Genomic DNA, 23013 nt, shown 5'->3' with positions numbered 1-23013 from the left:
GGAACATACAGAGAAAATGTATAGTTTAAAAAGAACTTTTTCTTTATTCGGGCACTGTTGTTTTTTTTTATTAAGGTTTTTCCATTGTTCACAGTTGTTACAGAGAAAGAGGTGAATGTTGGATCACAAGAAAATACTTTCGGTGTACGTGTACACAAGTCCTACATGGATAGTTTTACATTTGTTTTCTGTACCACAGTTATACTATATCATCTGAAGGACATGTATGGATTCACTAGTTTGGAGATTTTACCTGCATGTATTTAAGTGATGCTGTCACAAGTGAAAATAATCACAATTGTGAACATTTGGATTAAAAGATTACATTGAAAAACAGTCAACTTTTTTCTAATTTTTAAAAAAAGGTTGAGAGAGAGTTTTGAAAACTGATTCACCCACTCTGCTGCTTTAACTCACATGTTAATGTAATCACTTAGGCTGAGCTTTCCACTTACAGAAGTGCATACCCTTAAATGACGAGCTCTCTCAGTCATCGTCAAACAAAATCATCAGTCAAGATGTGCACATTTTAGAAGTCTCAATGCTCAGTCTAGTACAACCGCTAAGAAAATTTAAAATCTGAAGAAAGGAGAAATTTCAGAATATACATACTGAAAATTTAGAATTTAAACGGGAAGGCAGGACATCTAATTAGAGATGTTACTTTTGGAATTTTCATAAGAATTTTTTGTCCAACACTCTATTGCCTTAATATCAACAGTTAATGATTTTTTTTCCCACGCGAAGTAAGCGTGTTAAAGTCAGATTAGATTTTAAAACCAATTTGTGGACAAAATTAATGCTGACATCATTTAATAGTCATATTTTTCATTTATCATTCTGTAATCTACCCAATGCAGCCAAATTCTACATGTTTGGCTTAACCCAATCATGCAATTGCCATAGGAGTGTAAGAGCTCTATGAGTTCAAGGGCTGTTCTCTCCTTGGGACTAATAAAATGTATTTTCTCTCTCTAAATGGGATGGGATTATCACAGGGTGCAGAATATTATAGAATATAAATATAGACACTGGGAAAAATAGTAGTAGGTTTTCACAAACTGATGCTGGTAAAATAAAAAAACAACCCACTCTAAACAGAATTTTTTTGGCATTTTAAAAAGTTCAGATAACGCACAACTTTCAGTTTATTTTTGTGTGGACCTCCGGACTTCCTGGTTCTGACAGGAACTAGCAAAACACTATTGGAATTCAGAGCCTTAAACAAAGTTTTTCTATGAAAATGGGGGTTGGGGGGAGGGAGGGAGAGAGACAAATTTGCCAGATACAAATAAAGGACCAGTTTTCTTGCTCTCTCGCCCTCACTATTCTTTGTGCCTATGGAGAAGTGCCAGTGATGGAAATACCACACAGTTGATCTTGGGCAAACTAAAATCACACTGCATATTACATTGGGATAGATTCTGATATCTTTACTCATGTTAAGCAGTCATCATACTCCAGAGCAACTCCACTGACTTCTGTGTGATTGCTCACAGAGTAACATATTAGTCAAAGGTGTAAAGGTATCTGACCCTGTGAGTTTGTGTATGGTGAGGAAATGAAGGATATACAAAGCATGCATGAATAAAAAAGTGTGTGTATTGCTGTTCAGATTTTGTTAAACTGTTCAGCTATTTTATAATGAGTACTGGAGTTAGAGTACATTTTAGTACTAGAAAATAGTTTTGTTTGGAATGGACCCAATAATTGGCACACAACCAACATCTAAAATTCCAGAGATGTATTTAATGAAATTATCAGCAAAATTGAGTATGAGTGGGTGGCAAAGGCTCAACCTTTTTCTTCTACTTTGAATTTTTGTCTTACATCTTGAAAGCCAGATCCAAATCCATCAATTTACAGGGAGGAAAGAAAGAGGGTTCAAGAGCATGCAGTTTCCTGACTTCCTTGCTGCTGGTCTCTGCAGGAGGGTTTTTCAGTTTCCATAGGATCTAAATACATGTGGTTTTCCAGTTCCCCCTGCTCACTGAGTCTATGGCTCACCCTCTTAACCAATTGTTTCAGAGCTATGGGAGCATTATTACTTTCTTCTTTCTTTGGTGCATTACTGAATACTCATAAGGGAGACCTTAGAACTGACTCATGTGCTCTTTCTATTCTACTGAAGTACTCCATTCTTCTTGATTTTTAAAAAGTCACGCTAGATCAATGTATTTGTAAAATTTGGATAAACTTTCATACCAAAAATGTTCAAGTTCATCATAAAGCCAAGTTCAAAATTTTGTACAGATTTTAGTCAGTCCCCTCCTTTTCCCAGTGGAAAAAATGAGCTTGTTGCACAACATTAGGAGATTGTAACTTGTTTATAGGAAAGATGGGATAGAAATGGGGGGCGAAAAAAGTCTCTGTTAATTTGAATTTTAAGGTAAAATACCTTTCATAACAGCTACAGAACTGGCTACACTCAAGTCACAGTGGGCACTGGCTGTGCAAGTTCAAAACTAAGAAAGATAAAATATATTTTCTATTACTGTGTGGGTACAGAATTAGTCCAGGTACAATAACTGACTTTTGTCTGCAGTAATATTTATTTAAATAACACCCTGATGCAGTTAATTACCTGTAGGAATTTTTAGAACTTGAAAATTTTACTGAAAGTGCGGAGCCTACAAATTGTCTATAAAAATTATCCTCTTGGAATGGATAGTAATTTCATTATCCAGTAAAAACAGTGACTCACTGCACTGAAAACAAAAATGCTATTATACTACAGATATTCAGCACTACACATTTTCAGGATGTACAGAACCACCCATTTCATGTACATGCCTCAGTATTAAAACTGGACTGAATTGCCTGCCAAATTCTGAGGCTTATTTAAACTGTTACCTGAACTTTTCCCCTCTTTTATATGAAAGAAAAAATAGCATAGGTTGATTTTTTTTTCATTTCAACATGAGAAAGAAGTAAATTTATAGGTTTTTCATATCTCATTACCCTCCTTGCTCTCTAAACCAATATTACATATGAATATTCCTTTAAACTGTATGAATTTGGTTTTCCCACAACTTATGATAAAACTACAATAAATAGCAATAGACTATTTTACTGCTGCACACAGACAGGTCCAAGTCCCAATTACTACTACTACTACTATGTGTAGACACTGATTTTTGTGCATATGTTTGTGGTGCTGGTGCTGGGGAAAGCATTAGAAATGAAGTACTTTCTACCAAAAATTTCTCGGTCATCCTTAGACTTAATATTTGTGTAGGACAATATATAATTTTATTCCTTACCTGTACAACAATCTTCTAATGAATGTAATTGCCACTAATCCAGACATTACTACTGGGCTGGCCCCACCCTCTAAGCAGTCTAAAATGGCTCTGCTGCAAGAATTTTCTAGGGCATGCAGCCACTGTATATAAGGCAAGGCCACCAACTATGGTCCCAAATGATACTTTTTGAGCTATCTAAAATTTATACTCCAAGAATGAAACTGCTGGAGAAAAGTAAAACCCAGCCTCAAATAATAGCAGAAGCATTACTGACTAGAGCATTGGTTACCAGGTTCCAGAGGAATACCTCAACGCACGGGAACTTCTGGAAATTACAAGCCGACAAATAGGGAGCAGATTTTGCAGGTGGTAATATCCAGGTGGATGTTATTACTAGCAGTTGGCAAGTAGTGGCTGAATCAAACGAGAGGGAAAAGGATAAAAAGGGTTATGAAGAGAACATCTTGGAGAACCTTGTGACTAAAGGTAGCATTGCAAGTAGATGGGCACGTAATTCACACATTGGTCACCTCCAGACTGTATTACCGTCATGCGCTATATTTGGGGATGAAGATGACAGGAATAAAGAGGCTCCAGCTCATGCATAACATGGGGGCTCAGCTCCTCAGCTGATGTGAGAACTTGTGCTCTGCCCCTCCCCTGCCTCTCATTTCACTATCTCCAATGCCAATTGAAGGCCTTGGTCTTGATGTTTAAGACCATCAACAACTCAGGACCCAGTTGTATCTGAGAATGTCTCCCCATCCGAGACAGATGTACTCTTCTTGGCCAATGCTGCCCAGGGCATAAAAACTAAGACACAAAGCATGTTGGACAGCAGAGCTTGTGGAAGGAATGACTAAAGGAGACTGGGCTAAACCAAGAGTGACTGATTTTAGAACATCCTGCTTAACCCAATGTATCCAACCACAACTGTACTCCTGAGGGAAGGGGAAAAGAAAGAGTGGGGAGAGAATAAAAAATAAAACAAAACTCAGTAGAGCTTTTAGAAAGGAGGAACAGCAGATTGGCCAATCATCATGAAGATCTAAATTACCTAATCAAGGAGCACTATTAAAAATCTTAGAGAGGTGAGAGATTCCCTCCATAGGTAAAGGGATTCCCAAGAGGCCATCCTGCAGATTTTTGTGTATGTTGTCCAGACCCTTACTAACTCTGAGGTGGCTACTGACTTTCCGGAGTTGTGACTTCAGGAAAGGTGGAGAATCCTCTTGGCCTTCTGATATATTTCAAAAGAGAGGTCTTGGAAACTTTTTTTGACCTCACTTTGTAATACAAACAGTTGGTTTTGCAATAGTGTTGAGGCTAACAAATACTTAATTGCATACAGACATTCAAGAAATTTGGCTTAAACTAATCTAATTGGAATGCTAGATTCTTGGACAAAAAGCTTCATCTACGTCCCAAAAGAAACTTAGCAAGCTATCTAAAATGGGAAAATGTTTTGATTCAGGCCAAACTCCAAAAGGAGCTTGAGAATAACTTTTAGGGCAAGGTGTTAAAATAAGCATATCAGGAAAAAACAGGAGTTAGTGCTCCTGCATGGAAATTGCCCTGTTTGCTAAACCTATAAAGTGATATGATAGCTACAAAGAAGATAACTTTAATAGTGACGAAGAAAACAAAGTGAAGCTTCAGCAAATGGCTCAAAGAGAAAACAATAAAGCCAATACAGAATCAAGGAGAAGTTCCACTTTGGAAGAGGGAGCTTACTGGTGCCTTGAAATCAGCACAACCTTGAAGAAACCTGGGCACATGCTAATGAGGAATTTAGGATTCGTTACAGCTGCCATTTGAAATCTGAGCATACCAGGGCAAAGGTTCATTACAAGGAAAACTAAGCAATGCTTTGCAAAATTGATTTAGAATCTATCCCTAGCTGTGGGGCACCAGAAAGAGAATATTCACCAAATGCTTTTGCATGGTCAAGTGATATCTTACTTAGACTGCAATAAAACACGCACTAGCTGAGGGACAGCCAGGGTTTCTGTTCTCAGATTTCATACTGCTGGAGAAGGGCGGTAAAGCTCAGGTGAAGGACAGGTCTTGGGAAAAAAGGTTGAAGGTAAAGAGAATGATCTGAGCTTGGGACATTTATTTTGTGACTTTGGAAGAACCAGAGACAATGAGGTCTGTGAAGGGCAATGAAGACAACATCAGCCTGGTACTTCTTGATTTCCCTATTGGCTGTGGAACAAAGGGAAGTGCCTATTAGGAGAGCCCCCACCGCCAATGGAAGGAAAATACTTCCATCCATTAGGTTCCTTTCTCCCAGAATCTGAAGCAAAACCTTGTCAATTTTGATTGCAACGGGTGGTAAAAATGTCTAGCTGGGGAAGGTACTTTGATCCAAATTAGAAGTGGATCTGAAAAGACTTGTCTGCCTATTCAGAAAAACAGGCAGGTTGTCACAATTCATAACAACAGAACTAGATTCCATGAGTGGAGCATAATGCTTAAACAGTATTGCTGATGGCCCTGCTTATGAAATAGTTGATACTCTGGTAGGGGATCTGTGGTGACCCTAACAGGTCAGTGATTCCCAGTGGTCTGCCAGCTATAATCAGAGGGAGGAGAGCATGACTTGAGTAATAATGTGACTAATAGTATCGACCCTTCCTTGTGATTTCAGACCATGAGGAAGAACACTTGGACTAGGTGATGATTCGCTGAACCATGTTTGTGCATGGCACAAAGAGACTGGGAAGTGGAGAACCAACCAGATGAAAAGCCTGAGATGGGCACTTGCCTCCAGGTGCAGATACTTTTATCTGTTGAACACGTTTTGTGGGGAGAATACATGCAGGATTAAGGGCTATGAATTAAACATGTTGAAGGCCAACTCACAAGTGGAAGAATTCGAAATGGATGGGTGAATAAGGATTTGGACCTCCTTGAGAGAATTAGGAAACTGAGGTTCATTATCCAGATAATAGCTTGTCTGACTAAGCAGATGACATACAAAAAATGGTAAAGGACAGTCTGAAAACTCCCAGTTTTCTTTTAGACCAAAAATAAATCTGAAGGGAACCCAGAAGCCTCTGAACAGAGTTTAGCAAAGTCTATCTGTTGTATTGGCTGTGGGGAAGGAAATAGAATATTTTAATAATGAAATGAACATAGTATAAAAATTAAAAATCCCGACGCCTAACTGTGGTGTATTTTACTGACGTGCCTTTCTTGTCTGGAGTCTTCAACCCTAAACCCACAATGCTCTTCAGAGAGTTGAGAATGGGAAAAGAAAATTTGCACCCAAGTTTTCTTATTTTAAGGGTAAGGTTTTGAAATTGGAGATCTGGAGGCATTTTAGGGTTTGTTCTCAATTTCTATTTTTTTAGACACATAAAAGATGATTATGTCCCAATTGTCTATTCATGACTAAAAGTCTGTCATTATTATTATTAACAAAACTGGTTGATGAGAGTCTTTGAGAAGAATAAGAACTCTCCTTCTTCCCTTGAAAAGGAAAGGTAGCTCTTTTTACTCTGAGAACATGGGAAAGACAAGAGGCAGGCAACAAAGGAGGAGTTCAAGGAGAAGACTTCAAACTCTTCTGTTCAGATAAAGTCTTTTGCAGGCAAAAGAGGACCACTTGGGCTCAGAAAGAAGAGGTGGGAGGCAAATGGGTCCCTTCTCAGGATAACATTGCAGACACAGCAAAATCTGCAGACTTAAACACAAACAACTACAGCACAAAGAACTGTTGCAAGTGACAGAGGTGACATATTGAGGATGTCCCCACTCTTCATGTAAGTACCCCGATGCTGTAGAAATTATTGCAGTATGACTGCCTGTGACTGTTCAGTGAGTAGGACTAACCCCAAAGTAATGTCCGTATTGCTACATGTGAGAAATACTGATAGGTAGCAAACCTTTAGTGTCATGTTCTGGGATGAAACAGTTAATGTTACAGACTGTAGATTCTTACCTCCAAGTCATTAAAAAATAAATGTGTATCAGCAAGATTAAAAATCATTTCTTCCATTCGCAGGCCCAGGGTCACTGCCATTGGTGGATCCTTAGAAAATGAAAAATGAGGTTAGATATTTAATTACAATTAATTACAATTAATTCAGGTAGCAGCTATTCAAAAGTTGCTGTATGCCAACATTTTGCAGAGATTTCTCTAAAATTCTCTGGGTACAATCTTTTTTACCATAAAGTTTCGATTAGGGATTAATGTGTTGAAGGGAGTTCACAGAATAACAGCAAAACGCTTGGGGTGCTGAAAGAATTAGTTTATGAAACATAGCCTAAAAAAGCTAAATATTGATAGATTGGCTAACCTATGGCTGAGGAGAAACATAACTATTTACATATTTGCAGAAGTGAAATATTAAAGTCTAACTCAATAATTTACAGCTGTATCAAGGAGGAGAATTGCTCATTAGAAGTCATAAGATGAATTTAGGAAAGGGAATATGTATTTTAATAAAAATAGTTTACATTTTTCATCCAAGGACCCAAAAGCATTTTATACAGGTGTGGTCATATCTTTATTCCCCGTTTACAGACAGAGAAACTAAGGCACAGAGAAGTTAAGTGACTTGTCCACATTCACAGTGAGTCAGTGACATACCCAGGAACAGACAACACATCCTCTGACATTCAGTCTGCTACACCATCCATTACACCATAGTACTTCATTTTGAATCAGAAAAATCTTCCCAACATTTGGCCACATAATAGTCTCTTAAACTAAGTGTCAGAAGCCTTTTCAGTGAGGACATGTAGAACTGGACTAGAAAAAACTCACTAGATACTGTATTGTATGGAATAATGGCATATGGTGCAAGGGGGAGATGACTTAAAAGGTCTTTTCTAATATCTACGCTTTATGAGGAAACAAACAACAGTTGGAATCTTCACCCATTCCCCAAACAAGTTTCACTTTAGAGAAATAGCTTCCATCCCACCTATGCATTTTTCCAATACTAGTTTTCTTCCCACACCTTCTGCTACTCCAAAAACATTTCCTGGCCCAATTCACAACTACTACTCCAACTGAACACCTGTCCTTCCTCCCACACAACCCCATTATCTATCCTCCTTTCACTGCAGGCACTCACCTGACCAAATTACAAACTCCCCCTCTATGTTTGTAATTCATGCTCCCAACAAATGTGGATTTCTGGTCCCCTTAGTCAATCTCATGTACTCCATGGCACTACTGATTGGGAGACACACAGTACTGGGAAAACACATAAAGGTCTTTCTGTAACTCTCAGCTAACAGAGTTCTTCTTTTAATTCAAGTTGTAAAGGCCTCCTGCTGGACAAGGTCTGCAGCTGTTTGGGTTTATTATAGACAGGAGTTAGACTCTCCATAGTTTAGGCTGCCACCATACTCCCATTATAACCCTGATATGATCCTCTTGTAATTAAAAAAAAAAAAAAAAAAGAGAAAAAAGCCACATTTCACTCGCTGACAGCTACAGAGTTTTCTGAATCTTTTAAGTACTTTGAGATTAAAAGACTTAAAATTGCTGTCTTTACAAATAATGCAACATTTTGTATCCCTCTGTCAGCAGAATCACTCTAAACCACAAATCATCCTTTATTTGTGTTATGAACAAAGATTTTGCCAATCAGGACCAGGCCACCATTGCGGTAGGCACTTTGCAAACAAAGAGTAAAAACTGGTTCCTGCTCTGACCCACTTAAAACAGAACGGCAAAATTTGAAAGACATATTTTGGCACTGGCCCAGGCAAGAAGCAGATTTCAAGGGCAAGAAGAGTGAAGTGTTTAAGAAATTGTCATTAGTTGGAAATGAGACCCAATTCTCTGTCAGCTTCACTATTCAACTTCAATATTTTCCTGTTGACTTCTGAACTGGTCCAACCTATTTTTCTAAAAGAAAAGGAAACTCCAGGACCTTGTAAAATGGCTTCTTCCTAAATTCTCCACTAAAATGCCCACTTGGCATCAAGAGTACTTGGATAAAAGTGCAGGAATATATTTGCCAGAGGTTACATGGGATGTTTGTAGGAGAGCTGGGGACAGAAACCTGAGCTGAGAGATCCGTGTTTTCCTCACTAGGCCATACTGCCTTCAAGGAATAAACCACTGGATGTTAACCATCATCATGAAATAGACTAGTAGTTTTAGAAACGAACAAACTGGCTAGATGTATGAGACAAACATTGTTCTCTTCTCTAACCACTTGAAACACTTTTCAGTGAATGTTAAGAGAATTTCCCCCCCTAAATATGAAATTCATAACTCTTATTTCTGCAGTATGCTGATTGACCCCAATCCTGCAGATGTTTATGCCCATGCATAATTTTACTCACATATGTAGTCTGTCAATGGGCCTACTCATGCTTATAAAGTTAGGAACATTGCTTGCAAGATGGGGGTCTTAGCCCTTTTCATTTGTTTTCTCCTTTCTATGTGGAACTGGACGACAAATGACTGCATCATAATATAGTTGTTTTTAACACAATATTCCAGTTATATTTTACAGTAATTGAAAGATGTAAATGAGATACATGCCTGTCACAACATGTGGTGTACCTCATCAAATGACCTAAATGCCCCAATAGCAACGATGTGGGTGAAACCAGAAAATAACTATGCTCTCAAATGAACTCACACTGGAAAATAACATACAAAAACATTCTATCATCTGTAGGTGAACACTTTTCACAAGAAGAACAGGAGTACTTGTGGCACCTTAGAGACTAACAAATTTATTTGAGCATAAGCTTTTGTGGACTTTCGTAGAGCCATCGGATGCATTCAGTGGAAAATACAGTAGGAAGATATATATATAATGTACAGCGAGAACATGAAACAATGGGTGTTACCATACACAGTCTAACAAGAGTGATCAGTTAAGGTGAGCTATTACCAGCAGGAGAGAAAAAAACTTTTTGTAGTCAAAATGGTGCATTTGCAGTAGCTGACAAGCCACAAGGAACGGGGGGGGGGGGGGGAATAAACATGGGGAAATAGTTTTATTTTGTGTAATGACCCATCCACTCCCAATCTTTATTCAAACCTAGTTTACTGGTGTACGTTTTGCAAATTAATTCCAATTCAGCAGTCTCTTGTTGGAGTCTGTTTTTCAAGTTTTTGTTGTTGTAATATAGCGACATTTAGGTCTGTAATCGAATGACCAGGAGACTGAAGTGTTTGTTCTCCGACTGGTTTTTAAACTAACACAGGACAAGAGAAAAATATGGAAAAGAAAGCAAGAAATTTAAGGAGGGAAGAAGCAAAGAGGCACCCACAGTAGTTATACATAACACAGCTATAAAATAAATGTAATGAGGCAGACTGAACTTTTGCTAATATATGCTGCGTTACTCCATATATAAAAAAATAATAGCTGAATTAAAAAAACAATAGCAGCAGCCCTTTGGCCTTTACAGGCATGCTCTGTAGCCAGATATTACTAGTATTCAATGGAGTCTGGATCAGCTACAGCTCTTCTCTATAGCAAAAATACCAATGCTTTTAGTTACGTTAGAGGGTATAAATTGGAGCCAGAGTGTCTGGACTTCTGTGCTAGATTGAGCCATCACTGGAATGCCTCCTAGGAGACTAAGTAAAAATATCTCAGCAGAACCAATATTTACGTTTTGAGGAGGAGAGAATCATGATAGGGTCCCAGATAAAGTCCTAACTTCTTAGTTTTATTTGTGGCAGCGTACTGTTCAATACCACCAGGAAAAGCAGGTGTTGGCAAGAAATGCTCACAGAATCCTTTTTCTTACTGTATTCAAATACAATGAAAACAAGCTATTTTTATATTATTTTCTAGATATGTATAAATCAACAAAAAACTTGATGAACAATGGTGTGGGAACACACCTATAAAAGGGCAGTATGGCTAAACTTAATAGGAATAGCACTGTCCCTTGGAACAACCTGGCCTCACAAGTAGAGTTAAATGTTAATGTTGCTGGCCTAATGGCACTTCGAGTGTCAGTGGGAGCCTCAGGTTCAAGTCCAACTGTCTCTCTTTGGGGAGACTCATTCTGGGAGGGTGTTATGGAGGCTGGAGAAGAGGAAGAGAGTGCGCTGTTGATGGACTCTGCAGGGAGTTCCTGTCTGTCATTCCTGGGATGAAAGTAGGGGGTTGACAACAAGAGAATATAAGAGCAAAATGAGAAGTCCTGAGGCATCTGACTGAAATACAGGAAACAATCAATGCAGCTGAATGATTTTTTTAAAGTATACTAGTGCTGGTGAGAGGTGGCAGCTGGGAGATGGTCTAGCATGGGTAGTAATAAGTATCCTTAAACCTCCCAGCTAATGTGACGCAACTCTGACTGGAGCGACAATCACTAGAGAAAGATGATAGCGTGGTCTTCATGGGCCAGTCTCTACTTTTGGGCTCTCTTCAGAGACTGTCATCAAAGGGTGATCATGAAGTGTTAATTCTGGTGGTGATTTTTTATGGTGTGAGCATTTGTCCTGTAAGATACCACCAACTTGTTATCATATGCCATCAAAACAGCTGCCATGTTTCAATCACAAACAAGGCTGACCAAATTTGAACCAGTTAACACTAGGACCCAACCAAATTCACAGCTGTGAAAAACACATCACGGACTGTGAAATCTGATTGCCCCCATAAAATCTGGCTATTGTAGGAGAGAGGGGCTCCTACCATGTGCCGGGCTCCAGCTGCTTGTCCCAGCTGGGCTGGGGAGGGATGGGACCCACCTCTGAGAACCTCCCCTGCCTGCAGGAAGCTCTGAAGGCAGCACAGCCACAGAGCTTCCTGCAGCCAGAGGTGGGTCTGACCTGGCCCTGGGAGTGGCCCCTGCAGGAAGGCCTGTCCCTCTCCAGCTTAGCAGGGACTAATGCAGTGGTCACCAGCTGTGGAAGGAGCCCTCAGCTGGGATATCCTCAGCTTTGCCTTCCCTGGCTCCGGGCCCAGTTTTCTGGTGTTAAAGACGCCTTGGGCTTGCAGGAGAAGGGGAGGGAACCACAGCACCCACCTGACCATGGGGCCCTGGGCAGTCACTCAACTGTAAGGCTGGCCCTGCCTCCTACCCCAAGTAACAACCTCCCCGTGCCCTGTGATCCCACTGCTCTCTGGCCACCCAGCTCCGAAGGCAGCGCCACCCACCAGCAGCAGTGAAAAAGTAAGGGTGCAATCTCATCACCCCTTTTGGGTCAGGACCCCCATGGTTACCATAAAACTTCAGATGTAAACATCTGAAACCATGAGACTGATTATTTAAAAAATCCCAAGACTGAAATTGACCAAAATGGACTGTGAATTTGGTAGGGTCCCTGAGCCCCCTGTGCACTAATAATAAAAAATGATAATTATAAAAGAGGTATTAACTGGAAACAAAAGGTGTAGGTGGATCAGAAAAATCAGAAAATTGTCGAAAAAAGCCTAATACATTTTGGCACTAGCTTACATCTGACTCAAATTGTAACAGTGATTATCTACGTGATAAAAAAGTTGGTAGGTTCTCTACATTTTCACTATAGAGCAGAATTTTGACTTTTCTCTTAAAATATACTTTAAGGTTTGGTCTGTTGAATTGTCCTGGCATATTTTGCACTTATTTTTAAGGCTGTCTAAATCATCATCCTGAATTCTCTGTAACACACATTCAACTTTGGAAAACTAAGACTTTTTCTTCTGCAGTGCCATGAAAGGCAGTCGTTCTTTTTTACCAGCCTGAACTTTGACTTATGGTATTTTTGGAGCATCTTTGCCCTTTGGATTGACCTTAAAGAAATAAATGATTTTAACACGTTGGAAATGCTAACACTAAGCACAGCTTATTCAGCTCCAAAACAGTGAGAAATCACTGGGACATAATAGAGAGAAGAATACATATTGTTAATAAGAGAACAGGAATGTACCTCATAAAATTTAACAGATGATGACAGTCTCCTAACACATGTCCTGTCACATCAACAAATCCTTATTTAAGAGTTTAGCATTGTAGAAAACTATATGTGCCAACTGGTGCTCAGCTGCAAAACCCATCATCAGCCACACAGGTCATAACCGAACAGCTCAGATACCAATGATCATAATTTGCTACTGCAGTAAATAATTAAAAATAGAAGTGTACTAATTTTATGGTGCATGAAGAGCATCAACAAATGAGATGAGCAACGTAACCTTACCTTACAAGCTGAGAGACAGACATATTCAGAAGACATAAAATAAACAACTCTGGAAAGTCCAATAAAAAAAAAATCAGACAAAATCACTTAATTATGACTTTTGGGCTTTTTAATTAATATCTTGTAGCTCTGCACTGACCCAGCTCAAGCATGCAAAGCCTCCCTCACTTAGGGGAACCCTGCAAGCTAGTCTTTCAATTGGCTCCCTCCCAATTTTATTTAAAGGGACATTTACAATCTTGCTCATAATGTTAAAAAAAATCTTCATTCAATCTGTCACAGCTTGTTAATAATACTACTACTGCTATATCTCCATGACACCAGCCAGGGACAGTCTAGTTACTACTTAGTCCTGCCTCAGTTCAGGGGTCTGGGCTAGGTGACCCCTTCCAGTTCTAGACTTCTATGCTTTTCTGCTTGCAGTCCCATATAGAAGTCCAAAATGAAATCAGGATCACTGTTCTCTTCTCCCTTAGGCTACTGCCTGCAGAGAAGGAGGATGAGATTTAAAAGAAGAATTTTTAATCTGCTGGTCCCTCTATGGCTCTGTACTGGCCTTGCTTACAAACAGTTTGCCAGTCTGACTGTGACACTGGGCTAAGTCGGCTCTCTACTCTGTGCATTTCCATTCACAGCCACGATGACAGCAGAGCAGTAAGGCCTAAAAGATAGATATTTTGTTTCCTCCTGGTCACAGTAAGAAATAGGGCGAAGAGAAGGACAAGAGATGGCAGGTCTGTGTTTAGATGGGGAATAGTTGAGGATGTGCATATATATCAATCTGTACATTCAGAGTGTCTGTATAAATGTTAGACTAGTAGAACAAAGGTGAAACCTTGGAAAATAGTCCATCTAAGTGCCAGTATAATCCCAGAATTTCACACCTTGAAAATGCAATTTGACCATTCTGTTCACCATAAAATGCTCTCTCCCTATTTATAGCAGCACCATGCTAATCAGCCACTAGAAAACTTTGAGAAATATACTGAGAGATCCATGTCCTTCTGTCTCATTTTATCTTGTCTTTTCTCTTCTGGGAGAAAATTTGTTTTATTAAACAATACGAGACAACACAATATACAGAAAGAAATTGAGAATCAGGGGATACAGGGTAAAGTACTCTGACAGTTTAAAGCCAGACATCAAGGCACAGGTTGAGAGCTGTGCTGCTCCCAATACTAGGAGACAACACAGGGGAAGGTGTAGGACTCACTGCTTTAATTCTATACCACCATCTGGTTAAACTAGCCTTAAACCATCTTTGTGCCACTGGAGCAGCACAATCACAAGAAAGGATCAATGCCCAACATGTTTTTTGAAACAATGAAGTATAAGTAGATTTTAGGTACTTATATGGTCTCTATTACCATAATATCTAAGTGCCACATTATCTTTAATGTATTCACCCTTACAACACCTCTTCAAGGTAGGGATGATTATCTCCATTTTACAGATGGTGATCTGAGGCACAGAGAGGCTAAGTGATTTGGGCAAGGACTTGAAACACAGTCTCCCAAGCCTCAGTCTAGTGCCCTAACCAGTGAACCATCCTTCCTCCATATAAAAAGAGAATATATATAGTAACATATAAAATATTAGACAAGAAATTACTACATATTTGAGGCTCAATGATACATCATCATCCTAAATATGTTTACCATAATATTAGGAAGATAATTACTCTAGAAAAGAAAATATCTGCCATTTCTTAATTTACTCTGGGAATGACTCTGTATCCCTATGATTTTTATTTTACTATGTCTAGCAGTATGAAAACATGATCTTTTTTATTTAAGAAATCCTCTGTCTTGATTCATTGTCACTTGAAGTCTTGGATCCTGATTCTAATCTCAGTAGCATAAATCACTTAATTTCACTCTCACTTGAGTTACTTCGGACCCATGGAAATAAATTCATAATCTCTATCTGATATCACAACTGGTTGCTGTAAATAGTCATTACCACATATTCTGGCTTTTGATGGGGAATAAATTGCAGGAGCAGATGAGTTTTTACAAAGCAGTGATGCTGTTTTCATCTAAATGTCCCTACAGATATGGGGGGGAAAAAGAAAAAGCCCAAGAGAAGGAAACCAAGAAGACATCTCTGCACAGTTGTCACTAGAATAGTTTTCAAAGTTATCCAGAAAGTATTGATAACTCTGTAACATATTTCAGTTTAAAAATTTTGCACCAATAACGATAAATATTTTCTTAATTGTTAATATCTGAGATGGGGAAAAATATTGCATCAGAATAGTTATACTATCCAAAAGGCCACAAGCACGCTTGGATTAAAATTACAAGTAACTGAATCATTGGGTCAAGCATAGCAACTCCACATTCAATGATGATATAAATGATGTAAGTTGCATGTTTGGTCTGATTCTTCTCTCATTTACAGAGATATAAAAAAGGAGTAATTTTGTCAAAGTGAATGGAATTACATTTTTTTGTAAAAATAGCATTAGAAGAGCATGTAGGATGTACGGTAATATAAGTGGCAAAACAGTATGACATGCACTGATTTGGCACTGTGAAGGTTTAAAACAAGTGTTATTCATATCAGAGCCGAATAGCTAATCTAATTTTAGCATTCCAGAACTGAGCTGATGAATTTCCATGACAGACAAAAATGTACTAGCCTACCCTTCTCATAAACACCAGGAGAAACAATTACCTGTGTCTCCAAATACACATATCCATGCACACACGCCTGCAAACACCTCCACATGTGCATTAACACCAAACTCTCTTCCGTCCTTTTTTTTCATTAACAGAAACATGCTTCACACCTGTCGCTTTTTCTCTCTCCCTCTCTCACACAGCCCCACACCTATTTCACATAACCACACCACCCTGCAATTCATGGACTTATCTATCTGCTCAGCTGCCACCCTGAGCCAAATCATCAGCATTCATTCTGCCATCAGCCCTGCCAATGTCAGTGCAGCAAAAACCCTGAAGAAAATCTGTATAAAGTGTTCCTTACTCAGTATGTGAGGAAATTCCTGTTGCTGCTACTTCTGGGTTGCTTCTCTCTCTCTCTCCTTTCACTACTGGCTGCTCATTGCTCCCTGTTCTGGGCTTCTTTTCCAGCCACCTTTGGATTTCTCAGTGGCAGAGAGGGGAGCAGTTGTGTACAATGATTCACAGAAGAGGGTGTTTCAGCCAGTGGCTTTGCTCAACCCAACAGCCATCCAAGAACACCAGCGACTCACCAGGAAGACTACGGTGTCAGAGAGTACACCATAAACCCAGAACCTCCACCCTAAAGCTGACGGTTAAACAGGTCTGTCTCCCACCCATTTACTCTGACTTAACATTTTCCCTTCCCTGCAAATTCATCAGTTCTGTTTCCTTTCTCATTGTCCAGTTGACTCATTTCCATTCCTCACCCTGTTTCCAAATTTGCCAGTTATTTGCCCTTTCCCACCAAATCTAGTACCCATTTGCAACAACTTTTCAAAGCTGCACCAGCAACCTCAGCACCTTTCACTCAATGAAACCTGCTCCTTACAGCTATAGCACCTACCTCAGTACTGGACCTCACATCTTACCTAGTAGGCACCTCATCTGCCTGCTTGGCTGCTCCATTTGGGAAAATCACAACTGCTGTACCTCAGTTTACCAGTCTGTAAGATGGAGTTGATATTATTCACCTCCCTCCCTCACAAGGGCATATGAATGTTAGTTAAGTTTTGTAAGGCACACTGAAGATGAAAAGCACTGTAAAAATGCCAAGTGTATCGATAGTCTGAATCTACTGTTGAATTAATGAGTCACATACTTTGCCATATTTTTGTGCATAGGATCCTGTAAGCAGTGAATGAAAAACGATGATAGTTTCATCCAAATCCCAAACAAATACACGCTGAAAACAGAAATGGAGACAAAATCGTTAATGTAATCAGGAAATAAGATTTATGATCCAAAATCAAATCAGTCATGTCCGGTGCTTTAAATAAGCCCTTAAGTGGGCAGGTTTGTTCTGAAAATCAATATTGACAGTGTCTCTTAAAATAATCTATACAAAATCATGGAGGACATTAAGCTTTTCAATACTTTCCAATCTTTTAATTACTCTACAACCTTTACAAGGCTTCAATTACATCACATACTACAGAATATTTTACTGGTCCAATAAAATATATTATCTCATCCACTTGGTCTCTCTAACATACTACAGATGTCAGTATACTTTGGGTCAATTACTTTGTTGTCAAGCGCTATTAATTTAAGGATAAATTCTGCTCTCAGATTCTTATGTGCAACTCACATTGATTTCAGTGTGTTCCTCCAATAGAGATAATATCAACTCTTGGTGCTAGTTCTACATGCCACAAGTACTATTACGCCACAGTAATTCACACAGAATAAGGAATTTAAATAATATTTTTGAACAAAATGTCTTATTTTAACTTTTTATTTTGTTTTAGCTTTTAAGGGCAATTTCTTAGTGTTGTTAAGAGGCTGTTTTTTTCTGAAAATGAAACTAAGGAAAGGAAAATAGAAATCTTATCATAAATGTAAAAAATTACAACTGGTTAATTTAAAAAAATAGTTTGTGGAAAACTACAAAAAAATCAGACATTTCATCCAAAATCAGGATAAAATTCCTCACCTTGTGTACAAAAAGCTATGGGATCTGGGATGGATGCTAAATGCTATAGTCAACCCTGTCCTTCCAGTAGAGATGCACGGGCTGGAATAGCCGAGTGATAACAAAGTTGACTTCTGGTGATATATGTGGAGATATGTACTACATAAACAGGGGTGGAGCAGTCCAATGATATTAGAATTGAGTGCCAGTATCACAGTGGTAGGAGGCACATCACACAAATGTGCAGAACATTTCTCGGATCCCAGTGCTGGAATATACTAAGCATACAATGAGTGTTGTTCTTATGTCAGAACACTGCTAACACAAAGGTAACAAGAATATCATCACTTCACTGCTAAGACACTTGTGTTTTAAAACTTCATCTTGTACCTTATGCAGATATGTTTCTTTGCTATGGCCTTGATCTCTCAAACAGTGGTGCATAATTACTGAAGTCAATGACACTACTTAAAGGGGTGCAGTTAAAGTAGTCCTTAAGTGTTTGCAGGATTTGGGCCAAATTACGGCTGTCTCATATTTATGCATTCCTTTTTGTAATGCATATTTTTACACTGAATATGTAGATAATTGGATTAATACATCTGAATTTTCTTATTTTAAAAAAGAAAATTAAACAATACACAAAATAGAAGTTAATCAGAAAAAATATGAACAAAGAAACCTTGAATTGTTCTGTGGATCTATTCCACATTAAATTAGAAGAGACAATATGCATGTATGTATCACGTTGACACTATCTTACTTTCAGCGTATTCATGTATACACTGTATCTGCCCCATATTGTATAAATGTAAAGTAACTACTAGAAATCTAGTACTTTCAATTAATGATTCATATGGCTCATGCCACATTTTTAAAGCTTTAAACTGTTTCCACTGCTTTAATTTGCTGAATCTACCTTCAGTTTACCATTCATCAGTTACCAGAGGGCATACCTCCAAGTCACTGTCCGGAGGAGGTGATGGATTATTCTTCCGCCCTCTACCCCGAGACTTTGACCCAGAACTCCGACACGTTCTCTCATCAAGATCTTTGATCGGTGTTGAGGGGCTCTGTACTGTGTCAAACTCCCCTGTAAATACAAAAATCCATGGAAAAAAATCAGTGTTTAATTTTTACAGAAGGTATAAAAGCTTTAAAAATGTCTCTCTACACAGATTATATGCCAACCCAAACACAAGATACACACATGCTATAAACATAAAATGCAGAAGAGCAGTTCTCAATTTCAGTTTTACATAACAGGAAATTGCAGATGCCATAAATACATTCTGACTTTACCAAAGACAAACTTCAATAAATCTCCTTAGAAATGGAGAGATGGTTTAAACGAACTAATATTCACACAGATATAAAATAGTGAGGCATCAAAGTAAGCTTTCTGAAACACAATATTAATAGTCATATCATGCTTTTTTTTTAAATTTAAGGTGTGTATATCTCGTTTCCTATGTTAGGAAGTCAGCTAGATAGATTTCAACATCTTTTATTGCCATGAAGACTCAACTTCAACTCTTCTCCGCACCAGCAGGAGACTCACCATCCTTATCCCTAAATATGGAGGACATCCTAAATTCTCCTGCAGACATCAGAATCCCCAACCATCTCCTCCTGTCTGATAGACTAACACCCTAATCTCCTCATCCACCTCCCTATTCTCCTCCGACTGCTACCAGCACTATGCCAGGTCATCCCTCTGTCTTCTCAGACTGATTTCCCAACTGTAATCCACCTTACTGCTGCTGGTCACAAACATGGGCAGTGGTCAACCGAGAGCTGTGAGCAGGATAAGGCAGGTCACATTGGGAAGGTTGGATGGAGAACGAGAATGGAGCTACCTAGGAGGGATTGTCTGAGACCTGCTCCACCCTATCTTCCAGTAATCAGAAATCCTCCCTCCTTCCAAGCATATCACTACTAGTGCACCTCCAGAAACTTCTGGTGATGTATCTAGGGACTGGCTAATATAGCCAGTTTCCTAAGTGTGAAAAGACATGAATCTTCCCCCTTTATCTGCCTTAATAATGATTTCACGGCTATTTCACAATAGCAGTGGAGTACAGCTATACCTGACACCTTCCAAAGTGTTCATTGAACTGATTCAAGGGTGCCATTCAATTTTTCTAAACTGTTGGGTTCTATGCTGCTGTGCTAGATGGTTCTTTAAAATATGTTGAAGGATGATGCCCAGATATAATTATCTGTTCCACCTTGTATTTAGCTGTGACACTTTGAGTACCTTTCCCAGACCTGAAGAAGAGGTCTGTGGACCTCGAAAGCTTGTCACTTTCATCAACAGAAGCTGGTCCAGTAAGTGCTATTATCTAATAGACTCAGACTTTAAGGTCAGAAGGGACCATCATGATCTTCTAGTCTGACCTCCTGCACAATGCAGGCCACAGAATCTCACCCACCCACTCCTGTAACAAACCCCTGACCTATGTCTGAGCTACTAAAGTCCTCAACTTGTGGCTTACAGACTTCAAGGTGCAGAGAATCCTCCAGCAAGTGACCCATGCCCCATGCTGCAGAGGAAGGCGAAAAAACCCCAGGGGCCCAAATATGGTGATCAGCTAAGCCCTGAGCATGTGGGTAAGACTCAACAGCCAGACACCCAGGAAAGAAATCTCTGTAGTAACTCAGATCCCACCCTCTCTAGTGTCCCATGACAGGCCATTGGGCATATTTACCGCTAATAGTCAAAGATCAATTAATTGCCAAAATTAGGCTATCCCTACATACCATCCCTTCCATAAACTTATCAAGCCAGATACTGTGGGGGCAGTATGAAACACTTTTCAGTTAGGATGACTGAAACAAAGAGAGAGTTGGCTTTGGGAGGCCTAAATCAAGGGTGACTTAGTGTGGGCAGCATCAATTCTTTATTAATTATTAGTATTAATATTACCATAGCACTTAGGAGGCCTAAATCATGGACCTCACTGTACTTTAAATGTTGTACATACACAGAACAAAAATATGGTCCCTTCCCCCACAGAGTTTATAATCAAGTCAAATTGCTCAGTATTAAGGAATGTATAAATTAAGTTGGCAATTCTTTCCTTTTCCTTCCTGACTTTCTTTTCTAAGAACATTTTTATTAGGGTAACAAGTGAATAATATAGGCCATTTGCACCTACATATATTATACACCAAGAGAAAGAACAGGTCACACAGGTCAAACTAAGAACAATTTAAAGTTTACGTACACAAAGGCAAACCATTTAAAAAGCTGTAGTCAAACCACAGTAACTCAATAACGTGTACATATTTCAGTTAAACACACAACCTGAACTCTGCCCCCATCACTGTCCACACAGCAATCAAAATCAGAAAAAAAACTGTCTCAAAATTGGCCAATGACCCTAAACTGTATAGTCATAACTTACATACTGAGATATTAATATCTTTACAGACTATTAAAAAGGTGAAGGAGGTATCCAGTGGCAGCCAGTGTAGGCTTGATTCTGACAAACAGTTATTTTTTTTGGTTATTAATCTGAAGGTAGAAAGATAGGTAGAAGACAATTTGGGTGAAAGTGATCATGAAATGATAGATTTCATGATTCTAAGGAAAGAAAGAAGTAAAAGCACCACAATAAGGACAATGGACTTCAAAAAAGCAGACTTTAACAAACAGAGCACAAATAGGTAAGGTCCCACGAAAGGAAAATCTAATGGAAAAAGGAGTTCCGGAGAACTGGCAGATTCTCAGAGAGACAATATTAAAGGCATAAGAGCAAACTCTCACAATGATAAGAAAAGATAGGAAGACCAGTAAGAGGCCAATATGTCTTTATCAGGATCTTTTTAATGATGTGAAAATCAAAAAGGAATCCTACAAAGAGTGGAAACATGAATAAATTGCTAAGGATGTATACTAAAGGATAGTAAAGGCATGTAGGGACAAAATCAGAAAGGCTAAAGCACAAAATGAGTTACATCTAGCAAGGGACATAACAGTTAAAAAGAAGTTCTATAAGTACATTAAGGACAAGAGAAAGACAAAGAAAAATTTAAGTCCATTATTTAACAGCAGGGAAGGAGAGCTAGTAACGAGTGACATCAAGAAGGCTGAGGTGTGAAAAACCTGTTTTGCTGCAGTCTTCACTAAAAAGGTTGTTTGTGACCAAATGCTTAAGACAATATTAACAACAAGGGGGAACAGATTAAAAATATGTAGATAGTAGGACCATCGCGTGATTAAAAAAATTAATCATGATCAATTGCACTGTTAAAAATAGTATACAATTTATATAAATATTTTTGGATGTTTTCTACATTTTCAAATATATCGATTTCAGTTACAACACAGAATAAAGGGTGTAATATGCTCACTTTATATTTATTTTTATTATAAATACTTGGACTGTAAAAATAAAAGAAATAGTATTTTTCAATTCACTTAATACAAGTACTGTAGTGAAATCTCTTTATCATGAAACTTGAACTTACAAATGCAGAGTTATGTACAAAAAATAACTGCATTCAAAAATAAAACAATGTAGAGTGAGCCTACAAGCCCACTTCTTGTTCAGCCAATCGCTCAAACAAGTCTGTTTACCTTTGCAGGAGATAATGCTGCCCGCTTCTTGTTTACAACGTCACCAGAAAGTGAGAACAGGTGTTCTCATGGGACTGTTGTAGCCGGCGTTGCAAGATAGTTATGTGCCAGATGTGCTGAAGATTCATATGTCCCTTCCCATTTCAACCATCATTCCATAAGACATGCTTCCATGCTGATGATGGGTTTTGCTTGATAACAATCCAAAACAGCTACAAATGTGTTATGCGAACATCTGTTCTCACTTTCGCATGACATTATAAATAAGTGAGTAGCATTATTTCCTGTAAATGTAAACAAACTTGTTTGTCTTAGGCCTCGTCTACACTCAGGGGAGGGATCAATCTAAGTTACACAACTTCAGGTACGTGAATAATATAGGTGAAGTTGACGCACTTAGATCTACTTACTGCGGTGTCTTCACTATGGTGAGTTGACTGCTGCTGCTC

General features: G+C 38.7%; 1 protein-coding gene across 10 annotated transcripts in view; it reads right to left on the bottom strand.

The window, feature by feature from the left end:
• EYA4 (EYA transcriptional coactivator and phosphatase 4) overlaps window positions 1-23013 on the bottom strand; it is a 244302-nt gene that overhangs the window by 14003 nt on the left and 207286 nt on the right. For all 10 annotated transcript variants that reach the window (XM_032780517.2, XM_032780514.2, XM_032780521.2 and 7 more), the window contains 3 exons: window positions 18936-19072; window positions 17167-17250; window positions 7195-7284 (listed from right to left, as the gene is read on the bottom strand). In XM_032780517.2, coding sequence (XP_032636408.1) covers window positions 7195-7284; window positions 17167-17250; window positions 18936-19072 — 311 coding nt within the window. The remainder of the gene's footprint in view (window positions 1-7194; window positions 7285-17166; window positions 17251-18935; window positions 19073-23013) is intronic.

Source organism: Chelonoidis abingdonii, chromosome 3 (assembly GCF_003597395.2).
Source record: "Chelonoidis abingdonii isolate Lonesome George chromosome 3, CheloAbing_2.0, whole genome shotgun sequence".
Taxonomy (NCBI): Eukaryota; Metazoa; Chordata; order Testudines; family Testudinidae; genus Chelonoidis; species Chelonoidis abingdonii.
The sequence above is the reverse complement of the archived record's forward strand: the minus strand, read 5'-3'. Positions and strand labels throughout refer to the sequence as shown.